This window comes from Bos mutus, chromosome 3 (genome assembly GCF_027580195.1).
Source record: "Bos mutus isolate GX-2022 chromosome 3, NWIPB_WYAK_1.1, whole genome shotgun sequence".
Taxonomy (NCBI): Eukaryota; Metazoa; Chordata; class Mammalia; order Artiodactyla; family Bovidae; genus Bos; species Bos mutus.
The window spans coordinates 97,371,798-97,391,111 of record NC_091619.1 but is presented as its reverse complement, the minus strand read 5'-3'; the positions used below and the strand labels follow the sequence as shown (position 1 = coordinate 97,391,111).

General features: G+C 50.5%; 1 protein-coding gene across 2 annotated transcripts; it reads right to left on the bottom strand.

The window, feature by feature from the left end:
- Window positions 1-3,401: 3,401 nt before the first annotated feature.
- On the bottom strand, window positions 3,402-11,995 carry MOB3C (MOB kinase activator 3C). Of its 2 annotated transcripts, none has more exons than XM_070368114.1 (4): window positions 11,856-11,995; window positions 7,915-8,376; window positions 5,752-5,954; window positions 3,402-5,425 (listed from the first exon to the last, which is right to left on the bottom strand). In XM_070368114.1, the coding sequence occupies exons 2-4, from the start codon at window positions 8,330-8,332 to the stop codon at window positions 5,396-5,398; spliced, it is 651 nt and encodes a 216-aa protein (XP_070224215.1). In that variant the 5' UTR covers window positions 8,333-8,376; window positions 11,856-11,995; the 3' UTR covers window positions 3,402-5,395. The 2 variants fall into 2 exon arrangements, with proteins under 2 accessions (XP_070224215.1, XP_005894293.1); XM_005894231.2 differs by having other exon boundaries at window positions 11,860-11,993.
- Window positions 11,996-19,314: the final 7,319 nt, after the last annotated feature.

Sequence of the window (19,314 nt, the reverse complement as noted above, 5' to 3'; positions counted from 1 at the left end):
TTGACTCATTGGAAAAGACTCTGATGCTGGGAGGGATTGGGGGCAGGAGGAGAAGGGGACGACAGAGGATGAGATGGCTGGATGGCATCACTGACTTGATGGACGTGAGTCTGAGTGAACTCTGGGAGTTGGTGATGGACAGGGAGGCCTGGCGTGCTGTGATTCATGGGGTGGCAAAGAGTCGGACACGACTGAGCAACTGATCTGATCTGATCTGCATGTTTGGGAGGAATATTTTGAATGCTGCCAATCTTTTTAAAAACGAGAACAAGTTCTGTAAAATTTCTTAGAAGGTTTGGGTGCTTAGAAATTTCTTAAAGAGGTGAGAATACCAGAGCACCCTACCTGCCTCCTGAGAAATCTGTATGTAAGTCACGAAGCAACAGGTAGAACGGGGACAGACATGGAACAACGGGCTGGTTCCAAATTGTGAAAGTAGTACGTCATGGCTGTATATTGTCACCCTGCTTATTTAACTTATATGCAGAGTACATCATGCGAAATGCTGGGCTGGATGAAGCACAGGCTGGAATCAAGGTTGCTGGGAAAAATATCAATAACCTGAGATATGCAGATGACACCACCCTTATAGCAGAAAGCCAAGAGGAACTAAAGAGCCTCTTGAAGAAAGTGAAAGAGGAGAGTGAAAAAGCTGGCTTAAAACTCAACATTCAAAAAAAAAAAAAAAATCATGGCATCCAGTCCCATCATTTAATGGCAAATGGATGGGGAAATGATGGAAACAGTGACAGACTTTATTTTCTTTGGCTCCAAAATCACTGCAGATGGTGACTGCAGCCATGAAATTAAAAGGTGCTTGCTCCTTGGAAGAAAAGCTATGAACAATCTAGACAGCCTATTAAAAAGCAGAGACATTATTTTGCCGACAAAGGTTTGTCTAGTCAAAGCTATCTTTTTTCCAGTAGTCATGTATGGATGTGCGAGTTGGACCATAAGAAAGCTGAGAGCTGAAGAATTGATGCTTTTGAACTGTGGTGTTGGAGAAGACTCTTGAGAGTGTCTTGGACTGCAGGGAGAGCAAACCAGTCCATCCTAAAGGAAATCAATCCTGAATATTCATTGGAAAGACTGATGTTGAAGCTGAAGCTCCAGTACTTTGGGCACCTGATGTGAAGAACTGACTCATTGGAAAAGACCCCGATGCTAGAAAAGATTGAAGGCAGGAAGAGAAGGAGATGACAGAGGATGAGACTGTTGGATGGCATCACTGACTCAATGGACATGAGTTTGAGCAAGCTCTGGGAGTTGGTGGACAGGGAAGCCTGGCATGCTGCAGTCCATGGGGTTGCAAAGAGTTGGACACGACTGAGCAGCTGAACTGAACTGAAATGAATGTCTCAATAGCCAGATGATCCTGAGTCACTCAGGCTTAGGTTCCAACCGAGGTTCTCAAAATTGCTATGTGTCCCACATGGCACCCAAGTTCAGTTAAACAGAGATGAGGGCTCTAGGGGCTCAGAGGAGGAAAGTCTTAAGGAAGGTCTCCCCACATCAGATGGAGTTCCAGCCATGCCTGTGGCTCCCTTCACCATACACTCCACACAGCTCCTGGGGGTGGGGCAGTGGGAGTACCAGCAGGAAACAACCTCCAAGAGGCTGCAGTGTTCATGAGGGCCAAGGATGGTGGGGGATCCTTTACACAGCAGGTAAATGCTCTGCTCCAGCGTGGGGCAAATGGCTCGCTTCCCTATTCCCTGCTGCAAATATTTTTATGGCTCCTGAGCCAACAGGAAAACAAAGCCTTCTGCAGCCTGGCTGCTGTTCTACATTCAATACACTGCCTCTGCCCAGATCCTCTCTTGCCAAGTTTTGCCCTGTGGGGGCCTCTTTTGTGTAGCTGAGGCCCCAGCTCTCTCTTTTATCTTCTGTCTAGTCTTCTCCAAGCATCCCTCTGAATTTCTCAAAGTAGTTTTGTGAGGGCTTTCTGATGTATTCAGACATTCTCATGTAAGGTACAGGTCTTGGCCACACAGTTCTGAGATAAATATACCATTATATGGTGTATTCCAGAACCACCATGATCCCAGAGCCTGAAGTTTCTGAGTCTAGTAATTGAGGGAGTAGTGAGTGACCTGTCATAGGAGGTGTGCAAGCAAAGCCACCTTTTAGAATGCTGGACTGGGGCCTCCTCTGGTAAGCCAGAAGAAGGGGCTGCCTTAGACACCTACAGCAGTGGTGGAGGGCCTTAGACACCTACAGCAATGAAAGGAGGGACACTGGGCATCAGGAAGGCAGCCAGGCAACAAATGATTCAACAAGCTATTACATGTCAAGCGTTTAGAGTTCTACCTAACACACGGTGCGTGTTCAGTCGCTCAGTCGTGTCTGACTCTTTGCAACCCCATGGACTGTAGCCCACCAGGCTCCTCTGCCCGTGGGATTTCCCAGGCAAGAATACTGGAGTGGGTTGCCATTCTCTTCTCCAGGGGAATCTTCCTGACCCAGGGATGGGACCCATGGCTCCTGAGTCTCCTGCATTGGAAGGTGGACTCTTTACCACTGAGCCACCTGGGAATCCCACACCTAACACATAGTATTTGTTATTATTGTGAATGATCCACAAACTGAGTAACCAGGAGTTTAGAAATCAGTAAGTCCCTTACTCCCACAGCTGATCATGAAGGAGATGGGGGAAACTGGGGTTCAGAGGAGAAAGGAATGTGCCAGGGTATCTTGGGGGCTGGGTGGGGACTCAAACCCAGGTCTCTGCCTCCTAGGAGAGCCACTGCATAAAGCCAGGCTGTCTCCTTCTCAGGGAGAAAAAAGAGCTCTAGGTGGGTCTTTGCTGACTGTTTAAGAACCAAGCTGTTTTTCAACTCTTATTTAGGCAGTTTGGGTAAGGGGCTGTGGAATGATAGCAGGACCTGAGCTAAGAGCTTCAGGTGTCCCTGGGGAATAAACTCAGGAGTCAGCCCATGTCTTGCCACCCCCACTTGGAGCTCTAACCAGCACCCAACAAACAGCCTTAAGAAGGCCTTCTTCTGCTCTGATTAGGGTTAGGGCTGTATTTCTGTCCTGTCCCTTAACCCATCAGCTCCAATAAACTACCCAGATTAATAGGACGGGTGAGAGTGGCCAGTGCCAAGTGCCCTGAGCTGAAACAATGACTCTCCAAAGAGACTGAGTTCCCCAAAGGTAAGGCCCAGCCCTCCCCACTCTAAGATTCCTAGCCTAGCCCAGGAATTCTAGGTCGTGAATTCTCAGAGCCCTGGGAAAACCTCAGTGTCTCCACCCTGGGGAGCTGGGCCAGATGTAACCACACCAGCCAGCCCTTCACAAGGCCCAGGATCTCAGGACACAAAGCCCTCCCTACCCCATTCTGGCCCAGTTCCTTCCACAGCCTGCCCAGGAGCCATGTGGCACGCAGACCACAGCTTCCCACCAGGCCCTTTAGTTTGCCTCCTTTATTTTACCAAAAATAACAAAGATAAATTTTCCCTCTGTTTCACAAAAAATAGATTGCCCCCATTCCACTCCCCCGCACCGCCACCACTTTCATAATCAGCACTGGCAGTAGCCTAGACTCAAACTCCCAATATACAATCCTCTTTGGGAGACTCTTTGACTTCCCCCCAGACCCCCAGCCCCACGCCAGAATTTCTGGCGAAGCTGCTGAGCCAGTGTTTCCCTTGGGAATTTCTCTGGAGGCAGCTGTCCCAGGTCCAGCTGGCTGGCCCCAGGAGCCCCATCTGCTTCCCCAGAGATCTGGCAGCTGCAGGGCCATGGAGAGGGGCATGATTTTGGAGGCTTGGCTCAGCAGACAACCCCAGCAGACCACAGGGGTGGTGGGGTACTCTGGCATCAGGCTAGAAATCCTTGCTTAAAGCAAAAAACAGCTGTGTTCTGGAGAGAGCTGTCAAACACTCCTTTGGAGTGCCTCTCATCTCCCTGTGTGGCAATCCACAGGCCTGGGGTGAAAGTCAGAAACCCCAGTTTCTACTCCAGCTCCACAAAAGCTTTGCTGGGAGGCCTTGGACAATTTCTCCCACCTCTCTTCTGGCTTCAGTTTCCTCCTGTGTCCACAGATGTTTCTGTAGGCGAGAATGGATGATCCTCAGATTCCTTCTGGTTCTCCATCCTGGCCCCCAGCCCACCATCTCCAGGACAGGAGGGCCCTGTCCCTGTCTCAGTTTTCTTACTTGTGGGTCTGGGTGCAGGGCTGGACATGGAGGTGCTGAGTAATAAGTGCTGAATGACCATGCCGGTTTCTCTGTGGATAGCTATGCTCTGAGATCTAACCAGCTGGAATGTCTCAGAGATGATTGGGAAGGTACTTGCAGGATGGGGGCTCTCCAAGCCTGGAAGAGTCTGTTCACAGCTATGTGGTCCTCAATATCCCAGATGGGAGATAAGGCTCTGGAGTTTCCCAGTTCAAGTTCATTAGCTCTGTGAGTTGGAGGATTATCTTCTACTGGGTTTCAGATCCTCACAACCACATCTGGAGATTCAGGGAGCTAGATTGGAGTGTATGATTCCTGATTTAAGGACAGAGGACCTTTGTGGACATGAGGGATCACCCCTGATGCCTAGGAGGCTGTCCATAACCAGGCCTTCCTGGAGGCAGAGGGATGAAGGAAATGATAGCGCATGAGCTTCTCTGGCTGAGCAAATCCGAACCTGTGTCTATGGTGGGCCAGGATTTTAAATACTCAGGATAGGGCTCCCCTTCCTACCTCCTACCAGCTCCCCAGAACTCATGCTGATGTAAGATGGTGGCTTGGAAGGTTCAAATATGGAGCTACATCTATAACCACAGTTTGTGCACTTAACACACAGGGTCAGGCACACCAAATGGGGTAACTGACTTGTCATCATTTCTAGGTGGTCATGGTCTGAAAGCCCTAGTCCCTACTTCCTTTCATCCATCCATCCATCCATTTACCTAACATTTATGGATGGCCCATGTGCCAGGAAGGTTCTAAGGCAACTTGCTCTCACAGACACATCCCATAGTCAATATAGCACACATACACACAGATACATAAATCTCATCCGTGTCCACTCACAGACCAGCTGCTCATGCTCTTGCACCTTTCTTGCTATCACTTCAGCCACATCCACACTCCCCAAATAGGCTTGGGAAGCACCGTGGAAGGGTCAAGTGTCAGAGCAGAAACCCTCTAGACTTCATGCTGGGGGGTTAGCTTCTCCTTTCCTCCTGTCTGCCTGCCTTTAAGCTCTTCCTTTCTCCACTCCCAAGCAGTCAGGAGGACATGTGGGCAGATTGAGAACCAGAAGTTCAGGGGCTTTGGGTGTGTGAAGGGGCTCCAGGGCCTTCATGTCCCTCTGCCACCAGACTTCTGATGGTCCCCTCCCTGGGACACTCTGTGTTCAGATGGTCCATCTGACAGTCAACAAGGTCCAGGTCCAGGGCTCAGTGACAAATCCGTTCTGTCATCTCCCTCTGCAGAGACACAAGGTGGGGAGGAGTCAGTCAGAGCTCAGTGTACCAGGCAGCCCCTTCCCAAACTCCAGGGCCTGGCAACTCTTCTGCCTGAGCCTGGCCCCTGTCTGCCACTACCACCCCCCAACTCCAGGCTGCAGACCTGTATCTGTAAACTGATACTTGAATGAATTCACTATTAAAGTACAAAATCCACTGTTAAATGAATTGCGGTCCCCTGATATATCCACTTGGGTATTGGATTTTCTTAAAGCAGGGAGACTTTGGATCTGAAAACTCACAGAGGCTAGCCCTGGTAGGGGAGGGCAGTGGGGGCTTGGCCTCACCAGTGGCTCCAGCTCCCGCTGGTCCACCAGGCTGAACTCGCGGATGAAGTAATAGAAGTGCTTGTAGCAGGTATTGACATGTGCCTCGGCCCCCATGCTGAGGATGCTGTCAAAGTGGTGGATGTAGACGTGTACGAAGACGCGGAAGAGACGGGTCAGGATCTTGGTGCAGACCTGCTGGAAGTTCTTGGGGAAGGGAACTCCTAGGGGGTGGGATGGGCAGATAGATACAGGACATCAGCAACCTTTTGATGAAACTCTGCCCAACCCTGCCCTTCCCCCACACTGCCCAGGATGGCCTCTTTCCCTAGCACACTTCCCTGTGGGAAACAGAGATCAAGGTTTGCTTTCTCCCGTACTTCCCTTTTTAATGAAGCACAAAGCTCACTGTGCCTCTCCGCTGCTGAAATACAAATCATCTTCCAATTTCCCCATCACCCTGAACACGACTCTACAGGCTTGTTGGATCACTGACCAACCCTGCTGAGACTATGATGGAAGTTATGCCACCATTCTCTCCAGAAACATGTGCATCTGCAGATGCTTGCACATAACACTGTTGGATGCAATTCCAAGGGGAGTTCATCAATATCTGGGGCCCACTTTTTTTGGGGGGGCCACTTTTTAAAATATGGGCCTTCAGGATTGAATCCTGTCTTCCCAGCATGGTAGCTGCTCAAAGCCTTTCATAATCTGATCCTGACCTGCCTCTCCAGCCCCACCTGACTCCTTTCCCTTTGCAACATTCACACAGCGGGCCCCAGACCCCAATCCTGAGAATTCTTAAATCTTCAAGAATGAATTCAGATATTTCTCAGTCCTTCAAACATTCAATAACACTTGCAAGAAACTTCCATCTGTGAGCCAGGCCCTGTGCTGGGTCTTCTGCACCTTAAGCCTGGTATGATAATGGATATGGCAGCCACTCTAGCTTTAATAAAACTGAGGTCCATAAACATGGAACCACTTGCCCAAGGCCACATAAATATTAATTAGTATAGACTGGAGGTGGGATTCAAGCCCGCTTTGCACTGCATTGCAGCACACCTCAAATAAATGCTATAGACCCTGCCAGCAAGAAAGCCCAGGACTTTCTCTATGAAAAAGGCACGATTTCTGCCCAGTCTCCCATGCTCACAGTTGAATTTGAGGCTACACCCTCTTCTCTGCTGTGGCAGAGTCATTCCAGAGTTAAGGCACAGGCATCTGGGATCTCACAGGCCTGGGGGTGAAAACTAAAAGGGAACAAGAGCTCAGACACAGGCCCACACTGACTCACCCCACTCCATGAGGCCCTTCCCCTTCCTCACTGCTCTCGGGTGGGGCTGAGCCCTGTCTCCCTGTGAGCTCTTCCAGGCCCAGCCCAGGTCCCTCAGACTTGTCCTGCCCATCTAGACTCGGGGTCTTGGGTCCCACGAGACCTGGCAAGTTCTGAGTACCTCCTGATTCAGTGTATTTTCCGTCTCTCCGCCTGTTTGCTCCCGTGTGAAATGAAGATACCTGGGTTGCATGTGATAGTGCAGGAAAGGACAGGCCACCGAGTGGGGAGGGGTGTGGGTGCTGATTTGTGACTCAAGGCCCTCAGCATTCAGACTTCTCCCCTCTGGGCCTGACCACCCTGGCCCGCCCATCTCTGATTCCCATAACCTTAACAAAGATGCACAGGAGGCCAGGTAGGGCGGGCTGCAGTGATGAACACAAGGTCATGCCCACTTAGCTTCTAAGGCAACGCCTCCTCTTGCTGCCCTTGAGTGAGGAGGCAGGGCCAGGATGATGTCACTCATCTCCCCTTCCCACCCCCACCCTTCCAGGCTGCCCAACTGAGCCTAAGACAAGGCTCCCTGACTGGCTTGAAATGGAAAAATTCTGCCCTGAGGGCCCACTGCAGTGGAGATACTGTCTGGCCCCCAGTACTGATCGCCTTTCCTTTCCTGGGGCCAGGAGTCAGAAAAGACTCGGAAGCCGCAGCAAGTCAGATTAGCCCAACAGGATGACTTGCTACGAGCACCTTGAGGCACTTGTTCTGGAAGATTTTGAGAATCATCATAGTCTTGCCTGGGTGGTCCCTGGAGGGACACTCAAGCTTCAGACAAAAAGAGGCCCCAGAGAAAACAAAACAAAACGAAAAAATGGAGCCTGACCTGCCTGCCAGGCGAGACTCACCTACGCGCGTGGGAAAGACATCCTCGTCGTTGATGAGGCTTTCGATCCAGTCCATGAGCAGCGCCATGTAGCGCGGCGCCGAGAGCTTGGCCGGCCGCCGGTACTGGCGCTCGTCCTGCCAGCGGTACTCGTAGCGAGGCCCACCGGCCATGACCGGGCAGCTGGTCTCGCTGCAGCGCTCGGCCATGGTGCCGTAGATGAGGTTTATGCGGTTGAAGAAGTCTACCACGTGCACGGCGATCCAGTCATCTATGTTCTCGCCGGGCGGCAGCCTCACCACGCTGCGCAGGTCCAGGCCAGACTTGAGGGACGCCTGCGCCTTCTTATACAGCTCAAAGCGCTGCGTGCCCGGCTCAAAGCGCTTCCGCGGCCTGAACGTCTTGTCCTTGGAGAACACCTGCTTCAGGCACAGCGCCATGGCCAGGCTGGGCCAAGAGTCCAAGGGCAGGACCTGCGGATTCCCTGCCAGGGGCAAGGGCAGAGGGGAGCACGGTGGTCAGGTCTTACCAAATAAATGGACTTGATTTCAGCCACATCATTGCCCTCTCACCTCTTGACTTTTGGCCTGGAGTTCTCAGCCTGGAATCTAAATCCTCCTCTTCCCCTCAATCCAGTATCCTGCCCTATTGCTAGCTCCCCTGGTTCCCCCTGCCAAGCTTTCCACAGCCCTCCCACCTTTTTTCTTTCTTTTCCACTTTCATTGTGTCTCAGAGAGGGCTGGGCCTAGGCTCCAAACAGGTGCTCCTCAGACTTGCTGTGGACTATTAGAGTTGGCAGAGGCTCCTGCAGGAGGCAGGGGCCTGGGTGAAATGATCTCTGGGGATCTCACGGGCCAGTTGGTACAGCGTGGGAGAGCCTGCCGGCATTGTGCTGAGGGTAGAGGGGGGGAGCCCCCACCCTTGGCTTCCTCTGGGATATCCCGTAGTCCATCCGGCCACCGGGGATTCCCAGGGAGCAGAAGGGACTTTTCTACCAAAAATGTCCTTTCCTTTTACTACCCTGAAAGGAAAGAGCTCTCAGATGGTCAGCTGGGTGGCCTCTGAATGTGACTGCAGGCATTGGAGGAGAGGGGGAGGGTGGCAGGTCTAGAAGGGCACCACTTCCTGCAACAGTGGCTGGAGGTCTTTCCTCCCAAGCCTGCCTCTCCAGCCTGAAACCCAAACCAGAACAAGCCACTGCCCCTCCCACTCCACCTGACATTTGGTAGACCTTTCTAGAGCTCCTACTATGCGCTTGGCACTGGGAGGCGGAAAATGCAGTCACATTATCCAGTTGGGACCATCCAGAATTCAGAATTTGCTTTGCTTCTTAGAATTGAAGGATCTCAGACTCACAACAGCCTTTGAGGACGATGATAAGAGCCCTAGGCTTTAAGGCAGGAGGCCTGGGTTCTAGTGTCGTCCATCATTGCTGGGTGACCCCTGCAGCAGGGAGGGATTTGGCCCATGCAGTTTCCCAGGTCACTCATAGGCCAAGTTCCTGGGACTTCCAGGGTAATCACCTCATTTTCCCTGTGAGTGCTTTTACTCTTGGGAAATGCAGGGCCCCAGGTACCCACTGGAATTTAGCCACATGAACCATGATCCTGACCCCAGACCAAGCACTAAGGCTGAGAGCAGGCTAAGCACTCAGCTTTGGCTCCAGGCTGAACTCTGACCTGGCCTTGACCCTGGTCAATTTGAGTCCTGAACACTAACCCTAGACTAAGGCTTGAAAACAGCCACAAAGCCTGGCCTTGACCTCAGAGCTGACACTGGAGTACTTTCCTTTCTCATATCTCGAGTAACACAGGGTCAGGTTTGGGGAAAGGAGGGTGGGAACAAGGTGACAACTGGGTGTAACCAAAGGCACAAGTGGGTTGTCACGTCAGACAACAAGTCAAGCTAGTGGAGAAGTTTGAAACAAGGATTCCTCTCTGTGCACATAACACACAGGCCAGGAGGGGAGAAGTCAAGTAAAATGAGAGGAGTTTGGAGAGTGGGGGCAGGTCTCCCCACAGGATCTTGTCGTCTTGAAAAAATCCTCTAAGATGTGGCAAGTCATCCATCTGCTACCCCTCAACTTCTCACCCAAAGAAGTGCTCAGTGTGGGACCCAAGCTTCCTGACCCTAGAGGAGATTTCCATACTTCACATGACCCTGCATCTAAATTCTGCTTGGGGAACTTCCCTGGCCATCCAGTGGTTAGGACTCTGTGCTTTCAATGCAAAGGGGGTGGGTTCGATCCCTGGTCAGGGAACTAAGATCTTACACATTACGTGGCATGGCCAAGAACATTTTTTTAAAAAGAAAAAAAGAAAGAAAGAAAGAAAGAAACTCACCTTATTCTTAGGGCAGGAGCTTCCAAAATCACACTACAATTAGTTGGGTCCCTGGGCTCTCCACCTTTGCACAGCCCCCCTCACTGACAGCTACCAACAAACCTACCCTGGCATTCAACATCTCATCCTAGCTTTCTTGCCCCACTTCCCTAGAGCCACCACTCTGGGCTTCTTCCTGATCCATGAACAGCCCCTCAACTCCTGCTTCTGTATGTTTTCTTACACTGGTCCCTGGGCTTGACTCCTGCCCTCAAGTTGAACACTACCTCCTCCCATAGCCTCCTCTACTGCACCCAGATCTCTTTGTCCTTGGGTGGAGACTACTCTTTGGTCATTTTGTCCTCCACCAGCTTCACCTCCCAGCCTAGGTCAGGCCTGGTACATACTGGATGCTCAGGCTTTGTGGAAAGCTCAAAAGCAAGAATCATCGAGTTGAAATAGCCCTGAGAAATCAACTGGCCCAACTCACTTCTTGAATGGATGAGGAAACTGAGGCCCCATAAGAGGACTTTAGGAGCCTGGGTTCACACAGCAAGTCACAAGCAGGGGATCTCCAGTGGCACAATGGGACACTGGGATAAGGTGGGGCATGACAACTGGTCAAGGGCCATTTTCTTGCCCTAGCTGCTTGCCACTGGTCTGGTGGAGATAAGGAGAAAGGAGGGGAGTGAAGGAAAAGGGGAAGCATCTTCCCATCCACTAGACCAACTTAATTCCTGTTCCCCCAACACACTGTGCCTCCCCCACACTCCACAGCAACTTGGGTGTCTTAACCAGTGAGCTAGGGTCCCACCTTCTTGCTGCAGAATGTCAATGCCTGGGTCTTTCCCTGGGGAAATGAAAGCTTGTGAGGGAGGGAACATGGACAGATGCCCTTGTATCCAGGCCACTTGTCTGTTTTCACTTGCCACTCTCATCCCTTTAGTGAGTCTCTTATCTCAGAGAATCTCTGTCCCCTCCCTGGAACCATGGCTATTCCCCCTCTTGGCCCCCGTTTCCTAACTCTGGATGTCCTTTCATTCCTAAAGTGGCCAGTGATGGCTCGCTCCCTGGGTGGGCATCTGGGTTTCCCAAATAAAAGTCACAGAGGAGCCCTGTCTGCTTCTGACACTCAGCCCCCTGCCAGGGCCACACCTGCCACTCCTCCAGTCCTGACCCAGGATCTTGGCCCCAGTCGGAAACCAGAATCCAGCCTAGAGTAGAGCGATGTGTATTAGCGGGGTAGGGGTGGGCGGGAGCGCTGAGAGCAGAAATCCAAGAGAAAAGTCGAGGCGAGGACTCCCAGCTCCTCCCCGTGGCGCTCGGCCACCCACGACCACTCCTCGACGTCTCCCAGAACACCTGACGCCCCCATCTCCCCAGCCCAGCCGCCAGGACAGATGGGTCGTAGGACCCAGAGGAGCAGGCCTGAAATTTCCGCCTGCGAAGACACGCCCTCTTCAACCGACGCGCCCCCACCCCACCCTGACTTTCCAGCTCCGAGTCCCGGACCCCGGAACCAGGGTTGTGGCACCCTGCTCCGGGCGCAGGTCGCCTGGGGACGGTGCCAGGCCGAGACAGCCGAAGAAATTAAAGTGGAAGAGAGGCTGGGCTGTGTGCGCGGCGGGGCGGGGGAACTCACTCACGGGGTCCGCCGGGTGGGTTAGCGCGAGTCCTCTCTGGTCGCGGAGTCACATCCCCAGCGCGTGGTCCTCTCCTCCTGTCGGTTCCCGGCCGTGCCGGTCTTCTCGGTTGTCCTCCTGCCTGCCCTGCCGAACCCGCTGTCGCCCTCCGCCCCCAAGCCGACGCCAGCTCCGCCCAGGCCCTCCCGGCCCCGCCACGCCGCGGCCAAGGGGCGGGGAAGGGGCGGGGAGACAGGACCCCCCTCCCAATACCTTCGCCTTTCCGGAAAGTCCATATCGCTTCCCCAGCTTCCCAGGGCCAAAGGACTAAGAGCTGGTTCTCTTAAGAGGGTCAAGGAGGAAGCCTCAGTTTCCTTGACTGTAAAATGGGGACAAACCCATTTTATCTAGCTCTGTCTGGAGCTGGATAATGGTGGTTTCCTTGCCCTCCTGTAATCTTCTGTGTTTCCCTTGTCGCTGAGCTCAGAGATCAGATCTGCCATCCACTCCCATACCCTCAGCTCCTGGCAGAGTGCCTGGCACACAGCAGGCACTTAATACCCATTTGCTGATTGAATGAACGAACGCCTTCATTCAATTCTGAACCATTACTTCAGCACTCAAAGGACTGGCTCCCGAGAGTGCTCAAATCAGACTTTCACCTCACCCACCAGGGCTGGGGTTTTGGCTCAGGTTGGGCAGATTCTCCTCACTCCTGGGCCAAGTCATCCCATTCCCACCCTTTCCCCCCAACCATCCACATTTTTGTTCCAGCTATTCCCACTTTGGAACATCTTTTTTCCTTCCTTTCTTCTAATCAGATCCAAACCCTTCAAGAGCTGTTTTGCACTCCCTACTTTTCTACCTGGGTTCTTTCCCCTTGAGGGCAAACACATACCCTGCAGAAGCACAGAATGCACTCTGTGGGTCCCAGGCCCAGGGACCAGTTGGCAGGCTCTGCCCTGGGAGGGAGGGAAGGGTGGGGCCTCCTACGGTAGGAGGGCCAAGGCAGACAGATGGGCTGCAGAAACTACTCTGGAGGGGTGCTGGAGGTGAGCAAGTGGGAAGAGGGGCAGGAGGCATTTACATGGCACAGATACCCCACTGGGTTCCTCTTGTGTCTGGAACGTCTGCTTGCTGGATGGCATGAGAACACACTGGATTCTTAAAAATAAACTAAAGATTCATTTTTTTGGTTTGATACCTATTTTTGCCCCAGTCTAAAGCTGCCACTCTCTTTCTTTTTTCCCCAACATCTGAGTCTTAACTCTGCCCCAGATCCTCTATAAGCAAACATTTGCATGTTCTAGTGTATGCAGAAGGAATTCAAACCTAGTCCTTCATTTGTTTGATATCATGATTAATACCCTTTACTGAATGTGACTTTGTGCACTGAGAATGGGGAGATCAGGTGATGGAGCTGACCCAGTGGTGACCTTAGGTGCTGATGGGTCAGTCCGGGGTGGGGTGGGAGACCAACACACAGAGATAATACAAGGTCAGAGCTCAGCCATCCAGATGTGAGAACTTGGTTATGGACTGACAGTGAGCACTTGGTAAGCGTGGCGTTACCAGCAGGAAACACATGGAATACCCAAAGAAGTGGGTGCTCTGAGGAGAGTTTAAAGAAGGCAATATTTAGAGCCATAGTCAGGGTGTAGGAAAACCACAAGGATTGCGTATCACAAAAGGACTAGCAGCCATTTGCTGTCTGTCCAAGGCTGGAGGGGTGCTGGGAGGGAGAGGTAAAAGTGGGAGCCCTGAGGATGGTACTACTGACCAGATTTGTGGCCTGAGCTCCACCTGCATATCCTGCCTACAGCAAATCATACCTCGAAGGACTGGGAGTGAAAAGGGGCCTCACTTCCCTCCATCTGATTTCTGGGAAGGTTTCCCCATTGGCCAAATCCTACCAGAAGCCAAGGACAAGGGAACCAGTTGATGTAGCCCATAGAGGTCAGCCTCCTGGAACCCAGAGCTGGGAGGAGGAGGGTGGGGAATGCAGAAGATTCTTGGCATGTGGGCCCAGGGACTTTGACTCTACAAAGGAAATAGAAACTGCTTGTGCTTTCCTTTATCATTCAGTTCTAAATATTTCATAATTTCATTGTCATTTCCTCTTTAACCCATGGATGATTTAGAAGTGTGTTTTTTAGCTTCTTAACCTATGGGAGGTTTGTATTTTTCTTGTTGACTTCTAATTATATTTCACCGTGGTCAGAGATCATGGTCCGTAAGATTCTTTGGAATGTGATGTGACTCCCTCTGTGGCTTTATACATGGTCATTTGCTGTACCTCTGAGCTGGGTTTTATGAGATAGGCAGGAGTTTGCTGGTAAAGAGCGAAAAGCACAGAATCTTAAATTGTGGGAAATTTAGATGATCCATTTTGAAGAAACTTCAGAGGCTCCTAGCTTATCCACAGAGCCCCTGGGTGTCTGCCTCAATACAAACCAACAGGCTGGCATGTGGGATGGGAGGCACGTGGAAGGATTGGGAGAAGCCAGAGACAGCCCAGATCCTGCAAACACCTGTACACCCTTCCTGTTGCTCTCAGTCTGGGCTCAAGACACTCTGTTCTTCTAGGAGACCCTGTTGGGGCTGAGAAAACTCAGACCTTGGAGAACAAAGTCATGGCTTTACCGTGTATTAGCTGTGTGTCCTTGGGGTGCTCCAGCCCTCTTTGATGGCATGCTAAAACACCACAGCACTGCATATTGACACAGGACAGGCACGGTTTCCTGACACTGTGTCCTGAGTATGACAAGTCCTCACGTAAGGCCATCTCTGAAGCTTGGCAGGAGTCGGCAAGGACCTAGTTGAGGAAATATCCTCTTCCACTGCACAGCCCAGGCTTCTCAACGAGAGAGTCAAGTGGCAGTGGAGTGGTATCCAGACCTGGACTCCTGCCCTGCTGTGTCTCTCTGGGAAAGCCTCTGCCTCTTTCTGGGCGTCAGCTCTCCCCTATCTTCCAACCATACCTTTCCTTATCAAGACCAAGCCTTATCAAGACCAGCTTCCCGTTCCTGCCTCTGTAGGCCTGTACCCACTGACTCTATTGATACGGAGTGACCTCTTCATGGGAATCCCCAGCCTGTCCTATGCCAGGAAATGGTCACCCCCTCCAACACCACACTCCTCCAATAATGAGCAATAGTATCCCCAGTTCACCCCACCAGGCATCTGGCTGTTTCTATAGCTGCCGGGAACAGGAGCTCCGCCCATGTCAAAGGTCATGAGGAAGGAGGCTCGGCATACGCAAAGGCGGGATCGAGCCTCAGGAGTCCCCCTGGAAATTCTCGAGCATCTACCCCCAAACCAGAGTCTGCCTACTTTCTGCTTTGTGCTCTCACCTACACCTCTGACTTTACGGGGGGCTGTCCCCCACTACCTCTCTCTGAAAAAAGAGTTAACTTACAGCTCCAGTTAATAATTCCTGGGTGTGACAGTGTTTCAACCTACAAACTCCTTTGGAAGTCCTCTAGCCTGCCTGAATAGGTTTTTCCGGCCACATGTGATTGCTCAGAGCCTCCCAACTGTGAGAGGCATGAGATGTTCTAAACTGCCTAAATACAGATTCCTTTGAGGAGTTAAAAGATTGATTAGAAATTGTATTGGTGAAGGGTTTTTCACTTGTTGGGCCAATGTTTGCTGCTAAGTCTCCATATCCCTTACCTGCTGTGTCCCTGGCAGTGTATTGATTAATATAATTGGTGTAAGTAGTAGCTTTAACGTTTGTAACCTGGGACCCTTGAGTTAATTCTTTTTCTTTTTGTAGCCCACCACACCTTTGCCCTTTAGGAATGCAACTTTAATGCTTTTGGAGGGTGGCGCCTGACTAGTCACCTTTAGAGAAAAATAAGTTTTCTGAAGAAAGGGTCTTAAAATGTTAACAGGCCTCCGGGCCAGAAGATGCTGCAAATCACCTAAACTTTTGCATATGATAAGTTTGCAGGAAGAAAGCCTGGCTTGCTGCATGACTCTACCCCTTCCCCCATTATCCTCTATGCATAACTTAAGGTATAAAAACTACTTTGGAAAATAAAGTGCGGGCCTTGTTCACCGAAACTTGGTCTCCCCATGTCGTTCCTTCTCTCACCTTCTGGCTGAATTATTCAGCCTCTTTTCTCCACTGAATTTCCTCACTGAGCTATCCTTATTTCAGCCTCTTTTCTTCTCTGAATTTTCCTACTGAGCTATCATTCTATTACTCTTTATATCCTTAATTAAAGTTTAATTAAGCAGTTGTTGCCTGATCCTCGCCGACACCGTCCCCGCTTCGAATTCCCTGGATCCACCGGGGCTGGACCCCGGCATATAGCCTGATGGAGCTCACCTTCTCCTCACTGCTGCTGCTGCTGCTAAGTTACTTCAGTCGTGTCCAACTCTGTACGACCCCATAGACGGCAGCCCACCAGGCTCCCCTGTCCCTGGGATTCTCCAGGCAAGAACACTGGGGTGGGTTGCCATTTCCTTCTCCAACACATAAAAGTGAAAGTAAAGTCGCTCAGTCCTGCCCGACTCTTTGCTACCCCATGGACTGTAGCCTACCAGTGTCCTCTGTCCATGGGATTTTCCAGGCAAGCGTACTGGAGTGGGTTGCCATTTCCTTCTCCTCACTAGCCCAAGAAAATGTTTCTATTTCAGTTTAAGTCCCTCTCTGCTCAGAAGGCAGAATCTCCCATCCTGGGTCTTTCCTCCTGACACATTGAGGGAAAAGCAAAGGACATTCTTACGGTGTGTGTGCATGCTAAGTCGCTACCGTTGTGTCCGACTCTTTGTGAACCTATGGACCTATGGTCTGCCAGGCTCCTCTATCCATGGGATTCTCCAGCTAAAAATAATGGAGTGGATTACCATGCCCTCCTCCAGGGGATCTTCCCAACCCAGGGATCGAACCCACGTCTCTTATGTCTACCTGCACTGGAAGGCAGGTTCTTTACCACCAATGCCTCTTGGGAAGCCCACCTCTCATGGCAGTAAGAGGAATTATGGTTGGACTTCCTTTAGTTTGAGACAGGCAGGGTTCAAGGGAATGTGACAGGGGAAGACAAGGTTGAGAAGCATGTACATCAAAATTCTGTGTGACCTCTCTGAGCCTATTTCTGCTTCCCTGGTGGCTCCGTGGTAAAGAATCTGCCTGCAGTGCAGGAGATGTGGGTTCAGTCCCTGGGTTGGAGAAGGAAATGGGAAACCAGTCCAGAATTCTTGCCTGGGAAATCCCATGGACAGAGGAGCCTGGTGAGGTACAAGTCCATGGGGTTGCAAAAGAGTTGGACATGACTTAGTGACTTACAACAACAGTAATAAAAATATACCTCCCACAGAAGAGCTGTGAGGATCAGACGTGCTAGTCCTTATAAACAGCAGCACACTTTAGCCAGTCTTTCTGGGAGTGCTGTCTTCAAGTACCCTGCAGGCCTTTGTGCAGAAGAGGGATTGCACTCGTTTCTGTGATCCTGGAAGGCGGGGCAGCGGCCAGGACAATACAGAGAGACACTTGGCACATCAGAGCGGTCCAACCATGCTGCCTAGATGGCTGCACTGACTTCTCTGGAGGGACGTGTGTAAGCAAAAGTGGCATAGCACACCCACCACCCCCACCATGTGACACGGGCTTCAGAGGGCTCCAGTCCCTTAGAAGAGCAGGAGGGCCCTCTTGAGTCTTGAGAACCTTCTTCTGTGCTCAAAGGTCCTCCTCCTTCCCAGCTTTCCACCCACCTCTTGAGTTGGAGGCATTGCCTTCGCCTCTCTGGATTTCAGGTCTTTCATCTTGGGAAGGAGACCTCTAGAGGCTGTGGCAGAAGCCTAGGGTGCATAAGGGCCATAGGACAATTTTACAGCTCCCTCCCTGGCCCCCTGAACCTGACTCCCAACATGGCCCTACTAGGCATTGCCCCATCCTCCGACTCACACCCTCCAGTCACTTGGGTTAGTTCTCAGCTCAGGAGTGTTTCAGGAGTGGAGGTGACAGTTGGGGGTTGGGGGGAGGTTCACCAGTATTCCAGGCTCAGTCTTCCATAGAGCCCACCATGAAGCCAGCACAGGAAGTTCTGTCTAACCTGATCCGATCCTCTGCCACAGTGGAGCCTCACATTGAGCCTCCAAGGCTGCCTTCCTGGAATACGATACCAGTTCAAGGTCCTTCTTCTACAGGAAAACCTCCTCTGCCTGCCTCAGTCCCCATGGCACTTTCTTCCTTCCTCTGCAGCATTCTTTCTCCAAGTGTGTTCAATAACACCTACCTCAGAGTTGCCAGTGGGGATGGGGGTTCCTCACAAAAAACCCATCTGATTCTGACTAGGAATCTAACTGTCAGTTATAGGAAGGACTGGGAATAGAAGAACAAGTGAAATGACACTGGGGGGGGAGGGCGATGAAATCAGCAAAATCCAGAATGAGGAAAATTCTGTAAGACAGATTCTCAATAAATAAGTGGTAAGAGAACAAGAGACGAGTGGGGAACCTCTTAGTTAAAAGTGACACTATGGAGTACTACTCAGCAGTAAAAATAAATCAACTACTGATTCTTGTGACAACTTGGATGTTTTCAAGGGCATTATGCTGAGTGAAAGATTCAATCTTAGGGAATTCTCTTGTGGTACAATGGTTAGGACTTGGCACTTTCACTGCCACCTGGGTTCAATCCCTGGTCCGGGAACTAAAATCCCCAAAGCTGCACAGCACTGCCCACTCCCCCTAAAAGCATTCTAAAAAAAACTTCACTCTTTAAAGGTAACATACTATATTATTTAATTTATATGTATTCTCGAAATAACAAAATTATAGTTGTGGAGATCAGATCAGCGGTTGCCAGGAATTAGAGTTGGGGAGAAGCATGTGATTATAAAGACATAGCATATAGACCATATGAAAAACAATATGAAAAAGAAAGTGTGTGTGTGTGTGTGTGTGTGTGTGTGTGTATATATATATATATATGACTGAATCACTTTGCTGTGCAGTAGAAATTAACACAACACTGCATTGTAAATCACTATACTTTAATAAAGTAAATTAAAAAAAAGATGTAGCATGAAGAACTTTCTCTGGGTGACAGTTCTGTATCCAGACAATGGTTCCACAAACCTATGCATGTAATAAAATTTCACAGACCTATATACACAAAAAGAAACAAATGAAAAATCAGTGCATATGAAAACTGATAAAATCCAAATAAAGTCTATAGTTTTAATGCAGCTGCTGCTAAGTCACTTAATAGTATTGTTCTAATGCTAATTTCCTGGTTTTGATCATTCTACTATGGTTATGTAACATGTTATCATTAAAGGAAGCTGGGCAAAGGTACACGGGAATTTTGTATCAGTTTTGCAACTTCTATGTGTGTCTAAAATTATTAAAAAATAAAAGGTTAAATAAAACAGACTTAAAAGACATATCCAGTTACAAGGTATGGATCTTATTTGGAGCCTGATTTGAACAAGCCAACTATAAATAGAAAAGTTATAGGATTAACAG